Raw genomic sequence first — 25,506 nt, 5'->3', positions numbered from 1 at the left:
ATTATTACACGCTACATAATTTTTCTTCACATTTTTTTTATATGGTTTTCATTTACTCAACTCATACGCAAATTTCCCACAAAATCGAATTATACACTAACTCAACTGTAAATTCATGCCAGGCTACTTTTAAAATTACAGTTGATATTTCGCATTTTTTTTCCCACCAAGCACGCAATTCATTACCTTAAATCCACTTCCAAATGTTTTCGTCACTATTTTCGAAATTTTCAAATCATTCTAACCCCAACCCATACTTGCACGCTTCCAACTTCTTGCTTTTAACCAATACTTGCATGCACTTTTTTTAATTATTTTACATGCGTTACTGTTACAACTTCCAACCACCACAGGCGTTTTTTTTGTCAAAAAGTTAATTCCCTGCAGTGTTACCGGCCCATTACATTTATCTCAGGTTACTCTCTTGCGTCTGTGTGTCTCTTCTGCAGCCACGAGATGAAATCTAACGGTGACCATGCTACAAGACAAATGACTTGGGTATGAAACCCATGACGCAAAGTAGCTGCGGCCTGGTTATAAGTATTTATTTAATCCCATAAGCTCCTAATCAAATTTTTTGTTATTGTTTGATTTTTTTTAGTAGAACTTTTCAATATTAAATAAGATATTTGGTCTCTACTATTAAAATCTTAAATTTTGAGCTTTTAGAAGTAAGGGTTAAATTTTTTTTTTTAATGTTAAAATGTTTAAAATATCATTTACTTATTTTACAATCTTATTTCATTATTTTCATAACTTAACTTTAAAAAATTTGCATATTAAAGTAATTTTATAATTTTTAATAAAAGTTCACATTGACAACCAAATAATTAAAATTTTTGCCTAAAATCTCTATTTATAAAAGCTCTATTAATAAAAACCTAATTAAATAAACTCAATTTAAAAAGGTACAACCTCAATACAACTATATATTTTTTTAAAATATTTAATTGCCGGGCTCAAGGATCGGACTCAGACTTTCTTGATAAACCCCTAGACCTAGCCCGATCCGGCTCAATTTCGAACACCTTAACTCCTAATCCGACCCGAAACCTAAAAGTGGAGCCAAAGCCTGGCTGGGCCGGGCGCTCACTTTTCTGCCATTCCTAGCGCCGACTCGACTCAAGCCCTGGCTGGCTGGTCGTAGTTATTGCGCAGTTCAGTTAACAGGCGTTGATACGACGCTACGCGGGGTATGCGCAGAGTCTTAACCTACACCCACTACATCTCTCCTCTGTCCTCTCTATAAATAGCTTTTCTCTTTTACTTTTGGTTTCCCTCTTCTTTCAAAATCATCACCGAATCAACAAATAATCTTTCGCTCTGTCACTCACTAACTAAATATCACGAAACGATCAAAAATTAGCAAATTAATGGCTACTTTCGGTGCTGCTGCCGTTGCCACCAATCAAAACCCTAACAAGTCCATCGAGGTATACTTTATTTATTTATTTTCTTTATTATTTTTTCTTTCCGATAATCTTTAAAAATTATTTACCGTTAAATTTCTTGTCGGTTTCTTGTGTATGATGAACTTGGCGACTGTTGAATTAATGCTTATGATGATGTTGTTAGGATTAAGTATAAAGTTATGTAAATTACTTATTATATGCTTTTGTCAAGTTTAAGCTTAATTGCTTGTGTTAATGTAAAAATTAATTCTACATTTTTGGATAAAGAATTTTTTCTTTTTTAATGCTAAATATGTATGCTAAGCTATGATCATTTGTTTGCTTGCTTTCTTGCTGAACGGATTGTTGAGAGCAATGGCTAAGCTTGTGAATGTGTTGGAGTTTCAGTGTAAAAGAACAGTAGTTAGTAAGTGAATCACACTGTTACGCTTACATTAGGTTAATGAAGATAAGTTTTCTACAATTGGTCATGTAAAAGTTTGTTGCACCAAATTTTCAAATGAGATAAATTGTTTCTGGTCATAGGTTCCAAATTTATACGCTAGATGTTGATATCATGTAGGTGAATGTGAAGTGTAGTTCTCTCATTGAAGCTTCGTTGGATACTTGAGTAAGCTTGGTTGATCTTTTAATATAAAGATGCTGTTAGAAAAGTAGTATTTACGTGAAATTTTTCAATGGCAGGTGTCTCTCAACCTCCCAATGATTCTTTTTCAAGCCTTTGTTTCAGTCCCATGGCCAATATCTTGGTTGCAACCTCATGGGATAATCAGGTTTGTCCAATCGGGTTCTGTTCTTTTTTTATACCTTTAGTTATGCCTTTCTGTTTGTTGGTTAACATCCTTGATATTCTCATTCGTCTTGTTTGAATGCTTTCACAGGTAAGGTGTTGGGAAATTTCACACAGTGGAACTGCTGTGGCCACTGCCCATGCATCAATTTCGCATGACCATCTGGTAATCTAAAGCAAGATTTATGGTAGTTAGAATAACATACTGTTGAATTTGTGATTGCTGGTAATTTAACCTTTTTCTTATCTTTGAAATTTGAAGGTCCAATGCTCAACATGAAAGGATGATGGAACTACTGTCTTCTCTGGAGGATGTGACAAGCAGGTCAAGATGTGGCCTTTACTCTCTGGTGGTCAGCCAGTGACTGTTGCTATGCATGATGTGCCAATTGAGGAGGTTGCTTGGATTCCAGAGATGAATCTACTTGCTACAGGAAGCTGGGACAAGACATTGAAGTAAGATTTTTTCACTTCTTTTTATTTAAAATTGCAGTCTCTGTCGCATTTTGGTTGGGGCAGTAAATTGGTTTTATAATTATAAGTTCATCTGTTAGAAGCCTTCGTTGTGCCGTTGAGTATAATGACCTTGCCAAGTGGGCCAATATGTGCATAGGGATAGTTAAGTGGTCAGTTCACATGACCTCAAACAGAAGAGTGATGTTCAGATGAACGAATGGAACTGTTGTGCGTATTTTGCTTTGCCACAGTAACTTGTACTGACAATTACTGATGCTCAAAGTGGATAGAGCTGGCAGGGGCTATGGATTCTCAAATTGTCAGCATTCTTTGTCCATACTTATATAATTTAGGTGTTGTTTAAAGAGAAATGTCCATGATGAGTGCTTTAATATTGTAGGCTTTTCTCTTTCTTTCTTCTCTAAGTCGTGGGTGTTGTGCTCTTTTCTTTCTCCTTTTGGGTTTACAGTATATCCTTTCGTTTTATTGGGTATCCGATGTGGTCAACAGTTTACTGTGTCTCCATGTGGTGCCATGTGTTATCTGTAAGCACTTTGTACGATTTTTTGTGTAGTTGATCAGTCACTTATACTCTCTTGATGTTCTTGTATTTTGAGTTCCTTACCCTCTTGATGTTGCAATATGTAATTAGGTACTGGGATACAAGGCAGCCAAATCCTGTTCACACTCAACAGCTGCCTGATCGCTGCTATGCACTTACGGTGAGATATCAACTTATGGTTGTTGGCACTGCAGATAGAAATCTAATTGTCTTCAACTTGCAGAATCCTCAGGTATTGTTTTTTATTCCATGAGAGCATTGATTTATGTGTAAGTTAAATGGGCAAATTTAGTGCAGGCAGCTGAAGCATGTGTTTTGTGTGGCAGCAGCTGCTGCGACATTAGTAGTTGGCTGACTAATTTATAAAAAACTATTTGTGATTCTATCATTATTGTTCAATTAATAAAGTGAATTAGTTTATCTTTTAGTGGTTTTGTGCATTTTTATGTGTAAATAGTGTTACTCAAAAACAAATATGACTAGTTGAAAACGGGAAATACGTATATAAGGTGTACTAGAGATGATATAATTTTACTATTTTCAAAAAAAAAAAAATATCTAGTATCTATGGCAGCTTGTGCTTGTAGCCCAGTCGTATGAGGCTCATTCTCTTCAATATTAGTGAGAGCAGATATTTGAGCTTATTACTTATCTAGAGTCCTATAAATGTTAGTGATTTCAAATTGTATATATGTCTAAAAAATAAAAATAAAAATGAAAAAGATTTCTCAGAAAAAAGAAGACAAAAGCTCTAGTACATATGTTTGCATTGTGTTGTTAGACTTGGAAAAGTCTCGACAGTGATTGGATATATATTTTTTTGTTTAACAACTATCTTACTGCGAATTTTATATTTAACAATTATTAATAATCTGTAAAGATGTTACTTCTGATAATAAAACACTCATTGATTTAGAAAAATTAATCATTCGATCATCGATCTCAATGGATCGCTTTGCAATCTTCATTGTTCTTGTTTCCTTGCTGCTGTCTTCTTGATATTAGCATCCACTTCTCATTTACATATCTTAACTAAAGCTTTAATTTCTTTTAATTTCTCCATCATTCAGGGGAAGATTTGATGATTTGCTATTGTGTGAGGAGAAAGTCAAGAAGCAGATGTAGAGGGTTGTTAATTTTTGGGATAATTATTTTTCAGTGGGGACAATTTATAAAAAGAATTTAATAATGAATCAATTTTATAAATTGTCTTTTGTCGTGGGGACGAACTGACATTTTACAACTCAAAATATTAGCGAAAGTTCGAAACGATTTTCTTCTCTCTCAAATCTTGCTCGCCGCTCTCAATTTAAAAAACAGAGTCCTCTGCTCTCACTTCTCAGCTCTTTTTTGGTACTCCATCGAAATTCATAAAATAATGATAATGAGACTATTATTGAATATTTTTAAAATATGAAAAAGCATTGAGAACAAGTGTAAGAATATTTTTACTAATATCATTGAGTATTAAACTTTAAAAAATTATTTTCACTAATTCTTTTATTATAACATTGTCCCCAATGAATTAATTTCCTGGATCACCTATGTACAAGAACCCTCTATTTGAATTTTTTTTTTTACTATTTTTTTCCCATTGTTAAATTTTCGCATATGTATCTTTCAAGTATAAAATCCGTTTTTTTCTCTTTTTTCAGATGTGACTTTGAACATTATTATAAAATATTGGTTGTAGAAATTTTTATTTTTAACTAAATGATATATTTTTACACTTGCCCATTTACTTTTTCTTGATAAAATTATAATGATTATAGACATTAAGAAATTAATTACCACATGCATTAAATAATGAATTACTGAAAAAGTTGTTTTATAAAACAAAATTCTACCACGTATATTTTCGCTGTTTTTATATTGTCAAACAAATAAAAAAAAACAGATTTTACTGTTTTTATTTTTATATATTGTTTAGAAAATAAATTACCAAATACCTTTTCAATTTGGGAATATCACATCAAAAACCTATTTTACTTCTTTAAAATAAATATAGAAAACACCAATCGAAAAAATGACACCAAAAGCACCATAAATTTGATTTTTACTCATTCATTACTTTCATGCGACATCATTTTGTACATCAAAATTGGTATGAGAATATATATGTTTTTTTATGTGTAATCTGAATCCAAATTAAAAAGAAAAGAAAAGAAAATAATAAGAAGGGGAGAAAGGAGATTTTGATAAAAGGCAATCGACAAAATCACTATCTAAACGACAATATTTTGGTCGTTAGTTACAACCCAAAAAACAGAAAAAAAAAATCATTTTAATGGTGACCTGAAGTCGGCCTTGGCTTTTTCCTAAATACATGAATTATACACGTCGCAACATTTGGAATAATCATTTGATCGACCTCAATGGATCGCTTTGCAATCTTCATTATTGTTGTTGCTTCGGTGTCTGCGGTCTTCTTGATATTATCATTGACATTTGGTGTATCTGGTGATTATTTCTTTTATAGTCCACCAGCAATTTCTTGCTTAGTCTTGTCGATCACTCTGGCAACAGTGGCCATTTCAGGCTTGATTTTCTTTTGTGTGAGGAGAAAGCCCAGAAGCAGTGGTAAAAGTTTCTCATTTAATTGCACGATTTTGAGAGTTGAATAAATGTACATATCTTAACTACAATCTAGGAAACTAATTTAAATAGGATAGGGATTCCTAATGTGCATTAGACCCTTGCATATACACATATACATATCTTAATTAAAGCTTTAATTTCTTCACCATTCAGGGGAGGATTTGATGATGTTTGATTTGGATTTGAACCTGAAAGCCGATAATGTTATCATCGAGCTTCCTGCAAACAATAAGCAGGCAAAAAGAAGCAAAAAGAAGGAAGTTGATCAATTTCCCTTATTCAGTTTTTCCAGTGTTTCTACTGCAACAAATAAATTCTCCGACGCAAATAAGCTCGGAGAGGGTGGCTTTGGACCTGTTTATAAGGTACTACAGATATCATTTTCTTTGGAGCAATAATTTCATTTTTAACATAACTATAAATTCACCATCTTCAGGGAGTGTTAAAAAAAGGAGATGAGATAGCTGTGAAAAGGCTTTCGGGAAGATCTGGACAAGGCTTGCGAGAGATGAAAAATGAAGCTTCGGTGATAGCCAAGGTTCAGCACAAGAATCTTGTTAGGCTTTTGGGCTGCTGCATAGATAGAGACGAGAAGATTCTGATCTATGAGTACATGCCTAACAAAAGCTTGGACTTCTTTCTTTTCGGTTAGTTATTGCATCTGTTTCTTATTCTTACATATTCCTTACTTCAAATTTTATTCATACATTTGTTTGAACTACTATTTAATGCAAACTTATATATCAAAAATTTATTTCAAAATTTATTTAAACTAGAATTTAGCCCATATTACATTTCCAAATTTTATTCATTAATTTATTTAAAATATCATTTAGCGTTTAATTTAAGATTAAATATCAAAATTTCATTCAATAATTTATTAAAACAACTACATAATATTAAATATCAAAATTATTCAATTTAATATTCAATAATCAGCAATATAACTTTAAGAAATAATCATACTTTTTAAATTTTTTTTCAACTTCCTTAAATAGAATTTAATATGATCCGGTCCAATACTAAACCAAACACAACACATTACTACAAAATAATTCAGTCTAATCCATTCCAATTCAATCTTAAAAACTAGTCCAATTCAATCATTTGTTTACCCAACCTAAAAGAATATTTACCATTTACTATTTCATTTAACTATTTTTAAGTTTAATGATTAACATCATTCAATTATCGGATTTTTAAAAAAAAAATTAAGTCACCAGATCAATTTACGTCAGATTATGCGGTCAACATTTTTTTGTTTTCATGCATAATGACTTTTAGTCTTTTTGTTGTAAATTAGATCCAACCAAGCGAATGTTATTAGATTGGGTAACACGTGTTCAGATTATTGAAGGGATAGCTCAAGGGCTTCTTTATCTTCATCAATATTCTAGAGTACGAATTATTCATCGAGATTTAAAAGCCAGTAACATCTTGTTGGATAAAGACATGAATCCCAAAATATCAGATTTTGGAATGGCAAGAATTTGTGGAGGAAATGAGTTACAAGCAAACACTAGTAGGATCGTTGGGACTTAGTAAGTAAATTACACAAATCAAAATTAAGGTGATAAAGTTATGCACAAATTACTGATTACTATTTATCAATTATTGAATTACAGTGGTTATATGTCCCCCGAATACGCACTCGAAGGAATATTTTCAATTAAATCTGATGTGTTTAGCTTTGGAGTATTGTTGCTCGAGATTGTAAGTGGCAAGAAGAACACTGGACTTTATCGAACCGACTCTCTCAATCTGCTAGGTTATGTAAGTAGTAACAGCGATTACACATGTCCTTTTTATATTACTTAGGTGAAAATATATATTAATTCCCAAGTCATGCTCAGGTGTGGACACACGCAATGTGAAAACGTTTGGATTTTTGCACCTGACAAACTATTCTCTATATCGAGTGTACGACTATCTAATAACATCGTATGGTTATTCAGGCATGGGATCTGTGGACAAGCAACAGGACATTGGAGTTGATTGATCCAATATTAGAAGATGAATATTCCTCCAAGCAGATGCTTTTAAGATATGCGAACATTGCACTCCTTTGTGTACAAGAAAGTGCTGATGATAGACCCACCATGAATGATGTTGTATCCATGCTTACAAATGAAGCTGCAACGTTACTTCCTCCGAAACAACCTGCTTTTTCGTATGTAAGAAATACAGTCACTTCAACATCGTCCACCGGCAAGACAGAAGATTGTTCAATCAACCAAGTAACGATCTCTCTTTTAGAAGCGCGCTAACTTTTATTTTAATGTGTATCGAGTCCTTTTTTGGGAAATGGTTTCAAGGATTTTTCCTACAGCTGCAAAAGATTATGTAAGTTAATTCATACACTTTGGGGTTAGGTTGTTATAAATACTCCTCTGGTCTAAGATTTTACCTGAGTTTCCTATTTTTGACTCGCTGGTGTGAAATGTCAAAAGTCAATATGTACTGACCATTTCCCAGAAAGAATAATTAAGTACACCAAAATCTTGAGTGCTAGCTGTTATCCTTCTCTTCCCGTTCATTTTATAGCGTGCATGTGTCTTTCAGTCAGTCATTATAACTAAATGTAATAACGCGAGAACCGAATACAATCATGAGTTGGCTCTTCTTAGACCAATAAAATCACTATCAAATGCATTCAGTCAATCCTTGCAAGACTTTTCGAAGTCTACAGGTCCCGCAAGCAAATCAGAGTTGGTTTTGACGCGAGGACAAATTGCATTCAGTCAATCATTAGATTTTTTTTTTTTAATTAAAAAGTGGAGGAATGATCAATTACAGAGAAATTAACTAAATTAAGATATTATATGAGTTGAGCTCCTGAGACTAAATTATTAGATATTATATGGAGTAATGACCCTGATTTTTATTGGTTCAACGGGGTCTGATACTATCACGAGTCTGATATATAAAAAGTCATGCATGGAACCATTATTTTCGTTCAATGGGATCAGAATCAACAAACTACGAACTTGTGGAGGCCAAAATCAACAATTTGTAATCCGAGGGAGTGAGAGGATCAGAACATATGTAGAGTCCAAAGAAATTAACTAAATTTCAATTAATACCCTTATCTTGCTATGAATTATATAATTCTAATTACAGAGAGACACTTTTAAATAAAAATTTGGACACAATATTCTGACCATTAAATTAAAGCTAAGCAAGAGTTGATATTGAAGTTGACATGCCTTTTTTAAGTTTTAAAAATTAACAAATTAATGTAGTAGATCTCCATATAATAAGAAATTATTGATCATTCTTCTATCTCTTACTTAATATATTCCCTCTTTTGTCACTTTTTTCTCTCCGCTTACCCTTTTAAGTCTTGCTTACATTAATTAGTTTGAACTTTTGTATGGCATCAATGCAAAAACTTAACCGACTGATAGAGCTGAAATGAAATGAACTTTTATTTTCTCTCATTCACTATTTTCATGCAAAATTATTTTGTCCATCAAAATTCGTACCAGAACATATTTGTTTCTACGTGAATATATATTAAAAATAAAAATAAAATAATAAGGAGAGAAGGAGATTTTGGATAAAAAGATGATCACCAAAATCACTATCAAAACGATTATGTTTTGGTTGTTAGTAAAAAGAAAAAAAAATGACATGATTTGAATGGTGATTTTATCACCACTTTGCACTTTGTTCAAATAGCATTACACGGGTTTTGATTGTTTAGTGTTTGCTCCTAACTCATTCCCTTAAAAAATCATCCTGATTTCAAAATCCAATAATTCAGGATTCATGTCTTTGTCCAACAACACGTTACTATTCTTCTCTTCTTTCGAATCCATGTGAATAATTAGCGCACGGTGCTTACGAGTGTTCCCTGCTCACCTGGAGTCCTCTTTGGCTGCTTTCTAATTAATTAACTTGGGCTACCTTTACTCTGCTATATTACATATACATTGCAACTTGCAAGTTCCATTCCTTCTCTGAGTTTCATTTCAACTACTATTAGACCCAATCATGAGATCAATTTTACTCTTATCATGACTTTTCTTGATACCCTTTTTAGCCAATTATTTGGGATGCATATGGTTTGGGTGTGTAGCCAATGTCAAGGTGATAAAAAATCGCTCCATATTTGACGTTGAAATTAATAGTTTATGTTTTACATTGTATTATAAGTAAATTACCTCTTGCAAAATAATGAAATACTGAGGCTGGCGATGTGCCTTGAAGAGCGATATCAAGATTAATATGGAAAAACACGTGCGATCGGATACAAAATTGCAATGACACAACCAAGCCATACATTTTATATGACGAACCCATTAATTATGAGGTAGAGATTAAACAAAGTTATAATGAGTAGGATTAATTTTATATATCAAATCAAACTGACCACTTTTTAAAAAATTGGAGACGATTATCATTTTGTACATATGGGTCCAATCCACAGAGATCTTCGCCGAAGCTGAAAGCAGTGGATAAAGTAGCGGATACTCATAATCTGATTGATCTTTGAATTTTCAGTTCATGTCCTATTGTGATCCTTACATTACATATGAAAGATCAACAATACATAGAGAGAGGATAGTGGCTATAAACGCCTATATAGCTAGCTTTAAACACCAGTTGAACATGGAAATTGATGAGCATAATTTATATACATATTTTACTCTTTATTATATAATTGCTAGTTATTTTTATTTTTAATTAATTGAATTATTTTATTAAATAGGGGATTAATTGGAGATTATGGATGAAAAGTGCATAAAGAATAATAATTGGACAATAAGCAGATGTGCAAGAAAATCTGTTCGAAGAAATCGAAGCCAATAAATTGAATATCAATGCTCGTGCAAACAAAGAAGAAGTTTAAAGCTAAAGTGGGCAGCACATTAAACAAAGCTTATAATTAAGCCTTTGAATGGAAAGTCAAAATAGAATAAAGGAAGGAAATCAATAGCTTTTGGCTTTTATTGTTTTCAATTACGTGGCAGGCTTAAGACTTTAGCTATTAAGAGTTGGTTTAGTTATTAGAATCACAATAGGATTCGGTGGCCAAGCATTATAAAAAGGGAACTTTGGCTTTTGCAAAGCAGGCAATCGGCAGGGAGAAAAGAATTGAGCGGCGGCTGCAGCAGATCTTCAATTTTTCCCATGGCTGGTTTTATTAATTTTGTTGCTCCCTATTCAAGTATGTCTAGCTAATTTTCTTATACTGAGGTTAAGGATGAAACCTCATTTAATGAAATAATTATCTTTTTATTTATTTAATTCTCTATAAATGTTCTTTGATGATTATGGTTTTTATTTCACATGATTAATTGGATGTTATTAAAATCTTTTCATCAATTCTGTCGTACATTATTGATTGTTAGGATTAATATTCGATTAAATCTATACTTGGATCTATAAAGTTTTGCTATTTTCACAATTAATCCTCTCAATTTTTTTCTATCAACATTAGCCAAACACACGCTTTTCTCCCCAAATTACCCTTCTTTACAAACGAAAAGAAGCTTGGTGCGACAGGCTTTTTCTACCTCAATATTTGTTTGTTTTCGCCAGTCCTTTTGTCTTTGTTCATCTCTTCTTATTCGTATGTAATATCTTCTTCTACCTCAGATCGAATCTCATCAGACAACCCAAACAACAAAACAAAATCAGCTTTTTAATTCTCCGAAATCCAATTTCGGAATTCAAATTTCCCTGGATTTTCCATCAAAAGCCACGTTGCGAAATGCTAGGCGGGCTGTACGGAGACCTACCTCCACCCTCCGATGAGGACAAACCCACCAACACGACCACCACTGTCCGGTCAATTTTCGCGCCACCACAAACCATCCTCAAGCCCCAATCCAAACCCAAAACCATCCAAAATTCTCTCCCGACTAGACCCCATTCCTCACCTGCAATCGCACCTTCCCCTGACGACGTGGTAGCGCTGCCGCAACCGGCATTGGTTGACGTCACTTCGACCGTAATCGAGGAGCACGACCCCGCTAGACCGAACGATTACGAGGATTATAGGAGATAGAAGAAGAAGAAAGAGGTGGATGCTGAAATTAGTAGAGAATTAGAGAGAATAAGGCAAGAGGAAGAGGAAAGGGAGATGAGAGAGAGGGGTAATTTGGTCTCAACGGTTCTTTTATGGCTAATGTTGATAGAAATTTGTTTGAGGGGTTAAGATGGAAAAAACTAAAATTTTTATGGTTATTGGTGTAAATTTCCCATTAACAATCCCACAACTTGTAATAAAATATTGCCCATAATTCGCACATACGAATTTAGAATTTTATTTTCTGTCCAAATAGAATTTAGGATCACAACAAAATTAATAAACCAACAAAAATAAAGTACAAAGACATGGTTCATAACCACCATCTAATCTGAAAAATAGATCAACCAAAATAATGTGTATCCACTCCTCTTCGCGGATTTCATTTCAAAGAATTTTCTGCAGCAGAAGATTCAGTAAGTTAATAGATACCGTTAAGTCAGGTTGTTGTAGTAACTCATGTGATCTGATAATTTTCACTCGCTTTCTACCAGGGAAATATAAGACTCCTACTCTTCAATTTTTCAATCTTAACCTATTCATGTCTGCCAACATGTTATGACTCTTCTTTTCTTTCAAAACCGCTTGAATAATCAGCGCATGGTGCTTACAATTCCATCATGCTGACCTGAAGTCCTCCTCGGCTGCATTCTAATTAGTAATTAGTTAACTTGGGCCACCTCTGCTATATTATATCAGTCTATATTACATATACATTGCAACTTGCAAGTTTCATCCCTTCTATGAGTTTCATTTCAACTACTATTAAACTCAATCATGAGATCAATTTTACTCTTATCATGGCTTTTCTTGATACCCTTTTTAGTCAATTATTTTGGGATGCATATGGTTTTGGTGTCTGGCCAGTGTCAGAGCGATCAAAAATTACTGTTAATCCAGATGAAGAACAGCTTCATATTTGACGTTGATTCTACTCCACCTGCAAAAATAAGTCAGTGGAGTGAAAGCACCGATTGTTGTGATTGGAACGGAGTAGATTGCGATGAGGCTGGTCATGTTATTGGTCTCGACTTGAGTGCGGAACCAATACTCATCGGCAGTCTTGAGAATGCATCTGGCCTTTTCAGTCTTCAATATCTGCAGAGTCTAAATTTGGGTTTCACTCTCTTCTACGGATTCCCTATGCCATCCAGGTTGGCCAACCTCACAAATTTGACTTACCTGAATCTTTCTCATTGTGGCTTCACAGGGGAGATTCCTACTGAGATTTCAAGCCTGCCAAGGTTGGTTACTCTTGATTTGTCAAGTCGTGAGCCCATAAGCAGATTTTCCTGGAGACTTGGGATCCTAGTAGTGTCGTTAAGGTGCACCAAATTTAAAACCTTACCACTAATATAAATAATTAGTACAGAGCGAGTAAGGATCGATCCCACAGAGACTATGCTAGTTATATTTATTATTAACTCCAAAGCAAGATTTAAAATAAAATAATAGTAATAATAATAATAATAGTAATAGTAATAATAATATAAATTAATCTAACTAAAGAAAATGCCAATTAAAAATAAAAGGGGGATTTATGAATTTTTAACTAAATAGTAAGAAATAAAGAAATTAAAATTACGAACAAGAATTTAATAAAAACTCTAATTAAAGGAGAAAGAAATAATAATGATGAAAACTTTGGTTAAAGGATCATTCGCCACCACCAAACATGCACATAATATATTAATTCTATCATCAATTTATATTGAAACTATCAACCGTAGACAACAATAAGCTCTGTTAATCTCAATCTTTCCTTAGTGTGTCGTTAGGCAAAATAAGCTCTTCACCTAATCTCTAACCATTAAATAATTTAAAACAAGCTCTTTAAATTTAAGATAATGGAAGCATTAAACAAAGAAAGATATTAGGTTGATCTAGGCAATAAACACACAAGCTCGGATTATTTAACCTAGGTTATGTTCTTCAATTGAAATCACTGATTCCAACCTGCTACTAATGATTAAAATATCAAGACAATTACGGATCAAGAATTTTAATCTAGCAATAAAATTTATTCAAGTCCTATCTAATTGGCCACTCAAACAAAACAAGAATAAACCATGAACATTAATTATAGAAGAACATAAACAATCTCAATTAAATAAATTGAATGATAGAATTTAAATTTAATTGCATAGCATGTTTAGGGTTTTGAATTCACCCTCAACCAAATAAAAATTTAGCCTAACATAATTAAATTGGGAATAGAAAAATTGATAAAACCAGTCATGGAGATTAATTCAAGCGGTTGCCTTTTTCTTCAATTGAATTCCGGCTGCTGATTTTTTTCTTCTCGCGGCTGCAATGTCAAATTCTCTTCCTCGAATTGCGTCTGCACTCCTTTTTGCTGCCTTGCTCTCCTCTCCTCTTGGCTGCCCGAATTCTTCCTATTTATAATGCTTTGGCTTTGTTTAAATCCTTGCCTGGAGAGAATTAAATTCCAAGCTCAAAACCGCCACCTCATGCTTCAATTAATAAGCCAATAATGATTTCCTAAAGCCAAAAGGCTTTATTCTCTTTCCTTTCACGTGGCCACTTTTGGTTTGCAATCTTTGTTTTCCAATTTTGCTTTCAAGTGATGGCTTGGCTTGTTAATTGGCTTGACTTCCCTTTTTCTTCTTCCGGCTGCTAGTTCCTCAAAATCAAAAGCCAAAAGTTGGCTTTTATACTGCCCAAGATTGGCCGTATTTTAAAGCAATTAATTTGTTTCCTTTAATTGCCATGCACATGCCATTTCAATTCTTTATTTCCAATGCTTTGTCCACCACTTGTTTAGGCAATTCACGTGCATGAAATATGGCCATTTCCTTTTTCTTCTTTGTTCAATTTGCTTCCCATATTAACCAATGAGCAAGCCAAAGCCACTTTAATGCTTGCACATGTTATTACCCTTTAAGATTCTTGATTCCAATTAAATGAAGCCGCCAAATTGAATTAAATTCAATTCCCTCTTTAATCTCCACGTGATGGTCATAATCTTCTGAATATGCATGAATTAATTTTGTTGGCTTCGATTTTCTTGGTTTCCAAAAATCACTAATTATTTTCCTTTTCTAATTCCTTCAAGCAGATCTCTTCTTAAATGCTCTGATTTAATTTCTCTTTAATTCCAAAATATACTTAAAATAACAAAATAAATAAAACTAAGATAAAAATTAACACAATAAAATATAAGTTACTAAATTAAAAATTAACTAAAATAACTAGAATATTTAAGACCAAAACAAGAAAAGATAGAGAAATTAATAGCAAAATATATGAAAAATATGCACTTATCAGATCCCAAATTTTAACTTTTTTCAGAACTTAACAGAGCTCAGAGAATTGTACATTGATAATGTAGATTTTTCAAGCCTCAGGACTAAATGGTGCGAAACTCTGTCTTTTCTGCCTAATCTACAAGTTTTAGACTTGTCTAGGAGTCTTCTTTCAGGTCCTATAAATCATCACCTGGCAAATTTACGGTCACTCTCAGTTATTCGTTTGCGTGACAATCATGCTGTGTCATGTCAAGTGCCAGAGTTTGTGGCCAATTTGTTAAATTTGACCACCTTGGATCTCAGCCAGTGTGATTTGCACGGGAAGATTCCAAAAAAGGTATTGCAGGTACCTACACTTGAGACTCTTGACTTGTCATATAACCCATTGCTTTAGGGTTCTCTACCTCACTTTCCTAAGAATTCTTCTCTTCGGAACCTGAACCTGAAGAACACGAGCTTCTCGGGCACACTACCAGATTCCATTGGGAACCTTGAAAATTTGGCAAGTGTAGATGTCAGCAGTTGCAATTTCACTAGGCTAATTCCCACTTCAATGGCTAATCTCACGATTGCATTTAGCGTATGCAACAAGCCTTTAAACCCCTAGGCGGCCCTAGTGGACGAGTTATAGTCTCGTGAGGGCTTCAGTGATGATACCCACAAACATCATTGCATTTTTTTTTATTTTAGCAGAAAAAGAACAAAGGAATTTAAAATAAAACTAGCCTCAAAGATTGCATAAATCATATAGCTCAAAGAAAATTTCAAATATTATCGAAGTTCTAACTTTAATTCAATAGTCAATCCCATCTCTCTTTTGATTCTCATAGTGTGTGTGTGAATCAATTCAATTAAAATTTATTCCCAAAATCTTCAATATCAATAGCCTTTGCCTTGAACAAAGAAAAGAGTAGGTCAAACTAATCTTATCATCTTGATCTCCAAAAAAAAAATTTTTTCTTCTTTTACAGGCATTTGTGTGCTTTTTTTTTCATTTTTTTTTTTTTAGTCAGGAGCTTTCACTCTACCCCTTAAGGTAGCCTTCTTCTCATGGTAGATTATCCTCTACATACTGGTGGTACATAGGCCCAAATTACTCAAGGATAGCTTCACTCTTAAGGGTTATAGGTAGCTATTTCTGACTATAGTGCCTGTGTATACTACACTGTATTGTGGAGATAAGAATCAAGACAAACAGTCATTTACTCAATCTAAAATTCTTAACTCAGACTGCGTCAATCTCAAATTCTAAGTCAAAATTATGAAAGAATTGATATTAGTGCTCATGGTTTAAAGAATCTCAATTAAGAGGAAATCAACACAAGAATCAAGTATAAACTAAGGTAATATTCAACCCTTTCTAAAAACCATATTCATTGTCAATCAAATTCTTATCACTGGCTAATATTCAAAACAATGTTTTTTTTTTTTTTTTGAATTTTTTTTTTATTAAAAAAAAAGAAAAAGACAAAGCAACAAAAACTAAGTTCGAAATCCACCCCCCCACACTTAATTCTTACATTGTCTTCAATGTAAGCCTAAGCTAACAAAAGACAGAATTAAACATGAGAAAATGAGATGAGACACACAAACAAAAACAAACAAAAGTCAACACAATGTAGGTAAAGTAAATGAGAATGAGAGGGAGAAAGATCAAATCTATTATGGCGTGCTCTCAAGATCTTTTCTCCAGCCATTGGGTTGCCTCCCAATAAGCGCTTGGTTTATTGTCCTCAGCCTGACCTGGTTCTCAAGTTTCACTCATCAACGTACGCAGGTTCATAAAGTGGAGCCTCATCTACATTGAGTGTTTGAAAATTTTCATAGTAAGGCTTCAACCTATGACAATTAACTTTGAACTCTTTACCTGTCTTTAAGCTCCTGATCTCAACTGCACCATGAGGAAAAACATTAATAACAACAAAAGGCCCAACCTATCGAGAACGTAACTTACCTGGAAACAACTTAAGGCGAGAATGGAATAGCAAAACTTTCTGTCCAACGTCAAAATTCTTTCTCAAGATCTGCTTGTCATGAAAAGCCTTAGTCTTTTCCTTATAGATTCGTGAACTCTCATAGGCATCATTTCGAATTTCCTCTAATTCTTGCAATTGGAGCTTTCTGTGTTGACCGGCGATGTCCAGTTCCATGTTACATTGTTTCACAGCCCACCATGCTTTATGTTCAAGTTCCACTGGAAGATGACAAGGCTTACCATATACCAACCTGTAGGGTGACATACCAATAAGAGTTTTGTATGCGGTCCTATATGCCCAAAGTGCATCATCAAGCCGTAAGCTCCAGTCCTTTCTATTCGGATTAACTGTCTTTTCAAGGATTGATTTCACTTCCCTATTAGACACCTCAACTTGCCCACTAGTTTGAGGATGGTAAGATGTAGATACCTTGTGAGTGATATTGTATTTTCGAAAGAGGGCTTCTATTGACCTGTTACAAAAGTGAGTGCCTCTGTCGCTGATAATTGCCTTTGGTGTTCCAAACCTTGTAAAGATGTTACTCTTTATAAAATCTACCACAACCTTAGAATCGTTAGTTCGGGTGACTTTTGCTTCCACCCATTTTGAAACATAATCAACCGTAAGAACAATATAGAGATTACCAAACGATGAAGGAAATGGTCCCATGAAGTCGATGCCCCAAACATCAAAAATCTCAACTATAAGAATGGGAGATTGTGGCATTTGATTTCTAGGTCCTAAATTACATGTTCTCTGACAGCGATCACAAGATTTGCAAAACAAATATGCGTCCTTAAATAGTGATGGCCAATAAAAACCGCTTGCAAGTACCTTAAGGGCTGTTCTCTTTGGTCCAAAATGTCCTCCACAAGCCAAAGTATGACAAAAGGTGAGAATAGAAGTAAATTCAGTTTCGGGTACGCACCTTCTAATAACTTGATCAGAACAATGCTTCCACAAGTATGGCTCATCCCACACATAGTACTTGGCATCACTCTTGATCTTGGCCTTTTGTGCACGGGTTATCTCTTTCGGTACTGTCCTGGTAACCAAGTAATTGACAATATCTGCATACCAAGGAGTAACTATACCTACATGTAATAACTGCTCATCTGGAAAGTTCTCATGCAATGGAAGTGCATCTTCGTTATAGGTAAGTCGACTCAAATGATCTGCCACCAAATTCTCAGAACCTCTCTTATCTAGAATCTCTATGTCAAATTCTTGCAATAGAAGTATCCATCGTATAAGGCGCGGTTTGGCATCTTTTTTGGCGAGCAAGTACCTAATAGCTGCATGGTCAGAGTAAACGATTACCTTAGATCCAATTAAATAAGAACGAAATTTCTTTAAGGCAAAGATAACTGCTAAAAGTTCTTTCTCTGTGGTGGAGTAGTTAAGTTGTGCATCATTCAATGTACGAGAGGCATAATAGATGACATGAGGAAGCTTGCCCACACGCTGGCCTAACACGGCTCCAACAGCATAGTCACTGGCATCGCACATAATCTCAAACGGTAAATCCCAGTTTGGTGGTTGAATCACAGGGGCCGATGTCAAAACTTCTTTTAACTTCTTAAAAGCTCTTTGGCACTCTTCATTGAAGTCAAACGTTGCATCCTTTTGAAGTAAGTTGCAGAGAGGTAAAGCTATCTTGGAGAAGTCCTTGATAAACCTGCGATAGAAACCTGCATGACCAAGAAAAGAACGAATCTCCCTCACACTAGTGGGAGGTGGTAAGGAGCGTATAAGATCTATCTTAGATTTATCAACTTCAATCCCCTTTTCAGAAATAACATGGCCTAGTACAATACCTTGATTAACCATAAAATGACATTTTTCCCAATTAAGCACAAGGTTAGTGTCAATGCATCGTTTAAGAACAAGTGTAAGGTTATCTAAACATTTATCGAAAGAATCACCATAAACTGTAAAATCATCCATAAATACCTCAATGATGTTCTCTACATAATCAGAAAAAATACTCATCATACACCTTTGGAAAGTGGCAGGAGCGTTACAGAGACCAAACGGCATGCGTCGGTAAGCAAATGTTCCGAAGGGGCATGTGAATGTTGTTTTCTCTTGATCTTCCGGAGCGATAACGATCTGATTATAACCTGAGTAACCATCAAGAAAACAATAATGAGAGTGACCACTTAACCTTTCAAGCATTTGATCAATGAATGGCAGAGGAAAATGATCCTTGCGAGTGGCTGCATTCAGTCTACGATAGTCAATGCAAACTCTCCACCCAGTTTGAACTCTAGTTGGCACAAGCTCGTTTTCTTCATTCTTGACCACTGTGATGCCTGATTTTTTTGGAACTACCTGCACAGGACTCACCCATTTACTATCAGAAATGGGATAAATAATCCCCACATTAAGGAGTTTCAGTATCTCCTTTTTTACGACTTCCATCGTTGGTGGATTAAGGCGGCGTTGTGCATCTCTCGTTGGTTTAGACCCTTCCTCTAGCAAAATGCGATGCATGCACATGGAAGGACTAATTCCCTTAATGTCGGCAATGGTCCAGCCAATCGCCGTCTTGTGATCCCGAAGCACCCTAATTAATTTTTCTTGTTGAACTGGGGTAAGGGTTTTAGCAATTATGACTGGAAGTGTTTCATTCTCACCCAAGTAAATATATTGCAGGTGTTCTGGGAGTGGTTTAAGTTCTAATGTAGGTGCCTGCACAATTGAAGGTAAAAGTTTCTCGTTTAATAAAGGCAATTCAAGGTAAGAAACATTATACCCATTGGTGCGTAATGTGAATGCTCCATCTAAGATCGCCATAGCTTCCTCTACCTCATCATCCAACTTTATCAAATTTGCATGTTCCTTAGAATCATTTTTCGTAAGATTCTTGCTTATGGCAATTTCAAAACTGTCATTACCGGATAATTCAAAGAAATCCTGCACTAAAGTATTAATATCATCCATGGCAAAAACAGAATGAACATCACTAGGATACCTCATTGCCTCAAAGATATTGAAGCGGATCACTTCACCATCGAATTCCATTGTAAGGGTTCCATCGTGAACATCAATCTTGGTTCGGGCTGTCTTAAGAAATGGCCGCCCCAACAGAATAGGAGTGGGATTGGGCGACAACTCATCCTCCATTTCAAGGATATAAAAATCAGCTGGAAAGACCAATTCATTGACCTGCACAAGAACATCTTCCATAACCCCCTTCGGGTAAGCATTAGATCTGTCAGCCAATTGAATAATTATACCAGTTTCTTCCATTGGACCTAAATTCAAGGAGTTATAAATCGAATATGGCATAACATTAATTGAGGCCCCTAAATCTAGCATACATCTTTCGAATCTAGTATTACCAATAGTGCAGGGGATAGTGAAAGTACCTGGATCCTTGCACTTAGGCGGAAGTTTTCGTTGAAGTACAGCAGAAACATTCTCTCCTACACTTACCTTTTCGTTACCGCTCAACTTTCGCTTGTTGCTGCATAATTCCTTCAAAAACTTTGCATAACGCGGCACTTGTTTAATAGCATCAAGTAGAGGAATATTTACCTCTACTTTACGAAAGGTCTCAAGGATCTCTTTTTCTTGCTCCTCTTTCTTGGATTGTTTAAATCTACTAGGAAATTGTGGAGGAATGGAGAGAGTCTTAATTCGAGGTGAGGGGATACTTACCTGGCCAGATGGATCGACTGGCAATGCCGAGTGGGAATCATCTTCCCTTGTTAAAGGAAGAGCCTCAGGTGAGGAATTGGTCACAGAGGGTGATAATGTTGTGGATACTTTTGATGGCTTAGCTAATAATGGTTCCAATTGCTTTCCGCTCCTAAGAGACATAGCACTGGCATTCTCCTTTGGATTAATTTCTGGTTGAGAAGGTAACTTTCCTGAAGTTCTACCCTCTATCCTACTCATAGATGTGGCCAGTTGGCCAATTTGATTCTCTAAATGTTGGAGCTGTGTCTGGGTAGTCTGTTGGAATTGCATAGAGTTAGTAGCGAGAGCTTTTACAAGATCTTCTAAAGATGTACCTTGATTTTGAGGAGGTGGGGGTGGTCGAACTTGGTAAGGTTGTTGCACCCGCTGTTGGGGGTAGTCCGGTGGTCGAGATGGTGCCACATTAGGAATGCCTTGTTGTTGGTTCCCATACCTAAAATTAGGGTGATCCTTCCACCCTTCATTATAAAAATCAGAGTAGGGATCATACCTTTGTCTTGGTTGGCCTAGGAACCCCTCAACTGTGTTGGCCTGCTCATGTGATCCCTCTTGGAGAGTAGGGCACATGTCAGTCGCATGTCCGACCATAGAACATACGCCACACGGTCTCATTTGTTGCCCTAGAGCTAATTGTTGCACCAAAGAAGTAAGATTTGAAACTTGTTTTTCTAAAGAAGTAGTACTTACCTCATTGACTCGTTTAGGTGGCGGCAGTAGATCGTTTCTAGTGTTGAACTATTGGGAATTAGCAGCCATGTTAGCAATGAGATTTCGGGCTGCTTCTGGTGTCTTATCCACGAGTGCTCCTCCACTAGCAGCATCAATCATACTCCTATCCATAGGCAGTAGACCCTCATAAAAGTATTGAATAAGAAGTTGATCACTTATCTGATGGTGGGGGCAACTAGCACATAGCTTTTTGAATCGTTCCCAATAGTCGTAGAGCGGTTCTCCATTATACTGTCGGATTCCACAAATTTCTTTTCGAATGCTGCCAGCTTTTGATGCTGGGAAATATTTCTCCAAAAATAGCTGACGCATCTCATTCCATGTAGTGACAGTACCGGAGGGAAGATAGTACAACCATTCCTTGGCTGAATCCGCCAAAGAAAATGGGAAGGCCATTAGCTTAACTTGCTCTTCAGAAACTCCGGCTGGTTTCATTGTGGAGCAGACCACATGGAACTCCTTCAAGTGCTTATTTGGATCCTCTCCTGCAAGACCATGAAAAGTAGGAAGAAGATGAATCATCCCAGATTTGAGTTCAAAGTTTACCTGAGGGTTTGGATTCTCAATGCATAAGGGTTGCTGGTCCAAGTTAGGAGCTGCCAACTCTTTAAGTGTTCGGTTGTTATTCTGAGCCATTGGTTGGGGTTCTGGGCTGCTTGGCTCTGTCTTCGGGAGCGGAATGTGGATGGCAAAATCAAGTTCTGAATATGATGAGGTTGCTCTAAGTTGTTCGAGTTTCAATCGAATGTCCTCTATGCTCATGAAAATCTAAATATAGAACAAAAAATAACTAATTAAAAATAAATAAATAAATAAAATGAGAAAAGAAATAAAAATAAATAAATAAATAAATAAATAAATAAATAAATAAAAATAATAAAATAAAACGAGTGATAATAAACAAACTAAACGCTAGTCCCCGGCAACGGCGCCAAAAATTTGGTAGTGTCGTTAAGGTGCACCAAATTTAAAACCTTACCACTAATATAAATAATTAGTACAGAGCGAGTAAGGATCGATCCCACAGAGACTATGCTAGTTATATTTATTATTAACTCCAAAGCAAGATTTAAAATAAAATAATAGTAATAATAATAATAATAGTAATAGTAATAATAATATAAATTAATCTAACTAAAGAAAATGCCAATTAAAAATAAAAGGGGGATTTATGAATTTTTAACTAAATAGTAAGAAATAAAGAAATTAAAATTACGAACAAGAATTTAATAAAAACTCTAATTAAAGGAGAAAGAAATAATAATGATGAAAACTTTGGTTAAAGGATCATTCGCCACCACCAAACATGCACATAATATATTAATTCTATCATCAATTTATATTGAAACTATCAACCGTAGACAACAATAAGCTCTGTTAATCTCAATCTTTCCTTAGTGTGTCGTTAGGCAAAATAAGCTCTTCACCTAATCTCTAACCATTAAATAATTTAAAACAAGCTCTTTAAATTTAAGATAATGGAAGCATTAAACAAAGAAAGATATTAGGTTGATCTAGGCAATAAACACACAAGCTCGGATTATTTAACCTAGGTTATGTTCTTCAATTGAAATCACTGATTCCAACCTGCTACTAATGATTAAAATATCAAGACAATTACGGATCAAGAATTTTAATCTAGCAATAAAATTTATTCAAGTCCTATCTAATTGGCCACTCAAACAAAACAAGAATAAACCATGAACATTAATTATAGAAGAACATAAACAATCTCAATTAAATAAATTGAATGATAGAATTTAAATTTAATTGCATAGCATGTTTAGGGTTTTGAATTCACCCTCAACCAAATAAAAATTTAGCCTAACATAATTAAATTGGGAATAGAAAAATTGATAAAACCAGTCATGGAGATTAATTCAAGCGGTTGCCTTTTTCTTCAATTGAATTCCGGCTGCTGATTTTTTTCTTCTCGCGGCTGCAATGTCAAATTCTCTTCCTCGAATTGCGTCTGCACTCCTTTTTGCTGCCTTGCTCTCCTCTCCTCTTGGCTGCCCGAATTCTTCCTATTTATAATGCTTTGGCTTTGTTTAAATCCTTGCCTGGAGAGAATTAAATTCCAAGCTCAAAACCGCCACCTCATGCTTCAATTAATAAGCCAATAATGATTTCCTAAAGCCAAAAGGCTTTATTCTCTTTCCTTTCACGTGGCCACTTTTGGTTTGCAATCTTTGTTTTCCAATTTTGCTTTCAAGTGATGGCTTGGCTTGTTAATTGGCTTGGCTTCCCTTTTTCTTCTTCCGGCTGCTAGTTCCTCAAAATCAAAAGCCAAAAGTTGGCTTTTATACTGCCCAAGATTGGCCGTATTTTAAAGCAATTAATTTGTTTCCTTTAATTGCCATGCACATGCCATTTCAATTCTTTATTTCCAATGCTTTGTCCACCACTTGTTTAGGCAATTCACGTGCATGAAATATGGCCATTTCCTTTTTCTTCTTTGTTCAATTTGCTTCCCATATTAACCAATGAGCAAGCCAAAGCCACTTTAATGCTTGCACATGTTATTACCCTTTAAGATTCTTGATTCCAATTAAATGAAGCCGCCAAATTGAATTAAATTCAATTCCCTCTTTAATCTCCACGTGATGGTCATAATCTTCTGAATATGCATGAATTAATTTTGTTGGCTTCGGTTTTCTTGGTTTCCAAAAATCACTAATTATTTTCTTTTTCTAATTCCTTCAAGCAGATCTCTTCTTAAATGCTCTGATTTAATTTCTCTTTAATTCCAAAATATACCTAAAATAACAAAATAAATAAAACTAAGATAAAAATTAACACAATAAAATATAAGTTACTAAATTAAAAATTAACTAAAATAACTAGAATATTTAAGACCAAAACAAGAAAAAGATAGAGAAATTAATAGCAAAATATATGAAAAATATGCACTTATCAGATCCCAAATTTTAACTTTTTTCAGAACTTAACAGAGCTCAGAGAATTGTACATTGATAATGTAGATTTTTCAGGCCTCAGGACTAAATGGTGCGAAACTCTGTCTTTTCTGCCTAATCTACAAGTTTTAGACTTGTCTAGGAGTCTTCTTTCAGGTCCTATAAATCATCACCTGGCAAATTTACGGTCACTCTCAGTTATTCGTTTGCGTGACAATCATGCTGTGTCATGTCAAGTGCCAGAGTTTGTGGCCAATTTGTTAAATTTGACCACCTTGGATCTCAGCCAGTGTGATTTGCACGGGAAGATTCCAAAAAAGGTATTGCAGGTACCTACACTTGAGACTCTTGACTTGTCATATAACCCATTGCTTTAGGGTTCTCTACCTCACTTTCCTAAGAATTCTTCTCTTCGGAACCTGAACCTGAAGAACACGAGCTTCTCGGGCACACTACCAGATTCCATTGGGAACCTTGAAAATTTGGCAAGTGTAGATGTCAGCAGTTGCAATTTCACTAGGCTAATTCCCACTTCAATGGCTAATCTCACCCAATTATTTCACTTGGACTTCTCATCTAACCATTTCTCAGGTCGCATCCCAACTCTTCGGCTTTACATGTCAAGAAATCTTAACTACCTAAACCTTTCGTCTAATGATTTGACTGGGGGGATCTCATCAATATTCTTTGAATTCAGAAACCTTGAGACCCTCGATCTTTCTTCCAACAAGTTTAGCAGATTGAGATTGGCTTTAAGCAAGCCGAGGGTCATTCCTAATCTGACGAACTTGGACCTTTCAAATAACCAAATATTTGGGGAGGTACCAAATTGGATTTGGGAAGTTAATAGTGGCCAATTTTACACCCTAAATCTTTCACACAATCTTCTAGAGAGCTTGCAAGAACCTTACTCTATTCCTGGAATCGGATTGCTTGACTTGCACTCCCACCAACATGTCACCAAATACTTCCTACGTGGATTACTCCAACAATAATTTTACTTCAATCCCAGCTGAAGATTGTGTGAAACTGCCTTCTTTTCTGCTGCAAA

The 25,506-nt window shown here is 35.0% G+C and overlaps 4 protein-coding genes and 1 pseudogene across 4 annotated transcripts in view; 4 read left to right on the top strand and 1 right to left on the bottom strand.

The window, feature by feature from the left end:
- The window catches only part of LOC127898820 (uncharacterized), a 94,940-nt gene that overhangs the window by 15,344 nt on the left and 54,090 nt on the right, over positions 1-25,506 (bottom strand). The window lies entirely within an intron of this gene.
- Positions 1,767-2,662, top strand: LOC112495549 (protein RAE1-like; annotated as a pseudogene).
- Positions 5,135-8,338, top strand: LOC102619429 (G-type lectin S-receptor-like serine/threonine-protein kinase CES101). The gene is made up of 6 exons (XM_052444280.1): positions 5,135-5,800; positions 5,972-6,183; positions 6,255-6,465; positions 7,122-7,359; positions 7,444-7,591; positions 7,774-8,338. Exons 1-6 carry the CDS (start codon positions 5,596-5,598, stop codon positions 8,083-8,085), a joined length of 1,326 nt encoding a protein of 441 aa, XP_052300240.1. The 5' UTR covers positions 5,135-5,595; the 3' UTR covers positions 8,086-8,338.
- LOC127898824 (receptor-like protein 6) lies at positions 12,702-15,731 on the top strand. Its single transcript, XM_052431313.1, has 3 exons — positions 12,702-13,099; positions 15,284-15,470; positions 15,519-15,731. The coding sequence occupies exons 1-3, from the start codon at positions 12,702-12,704 to the stop codon at positions 15,729-15,731; spliced, it is 798 nt and encodes a 265-aa protein (XP_052287273.1).
- LOC127898823 (receptor-like protein 34) lies at positions 22,217-25,450 on the top strand. Its single transcript, XM_052431312.1, has 3 exons — positions 22,217-22,252; positions 24,482-24,775; positions 24,833-25,450. Exons 1-3 carry the CDS (start codon positions 22,217-22,219, stop codon positions 25,448-25,450), a joined length of 948 nt encoding a protein of 315 aa, XP_052287272.1.

This window comes from Citrus sinensis, chromosome 7 (assembly GCF_022201045.2).
Source record: "Citrus sinensis cultivar Valencia sweet orange chromosome 7, DVS_A1.0, whole genome shotgun sequence".
Taxonomy (NCBI): domain Eukaryota; kingdom Viridiplantae; phylum Streptophyta; class Magnoliopsida; order Sapindales; family Rutaceae; genus Citrus; species Citrus sinensis.
The sequence above is the reverse complement of the archived record's forward strand: the minus strand, read 5'-3'. Positions and strand labels throughout refer to the sequence as shown.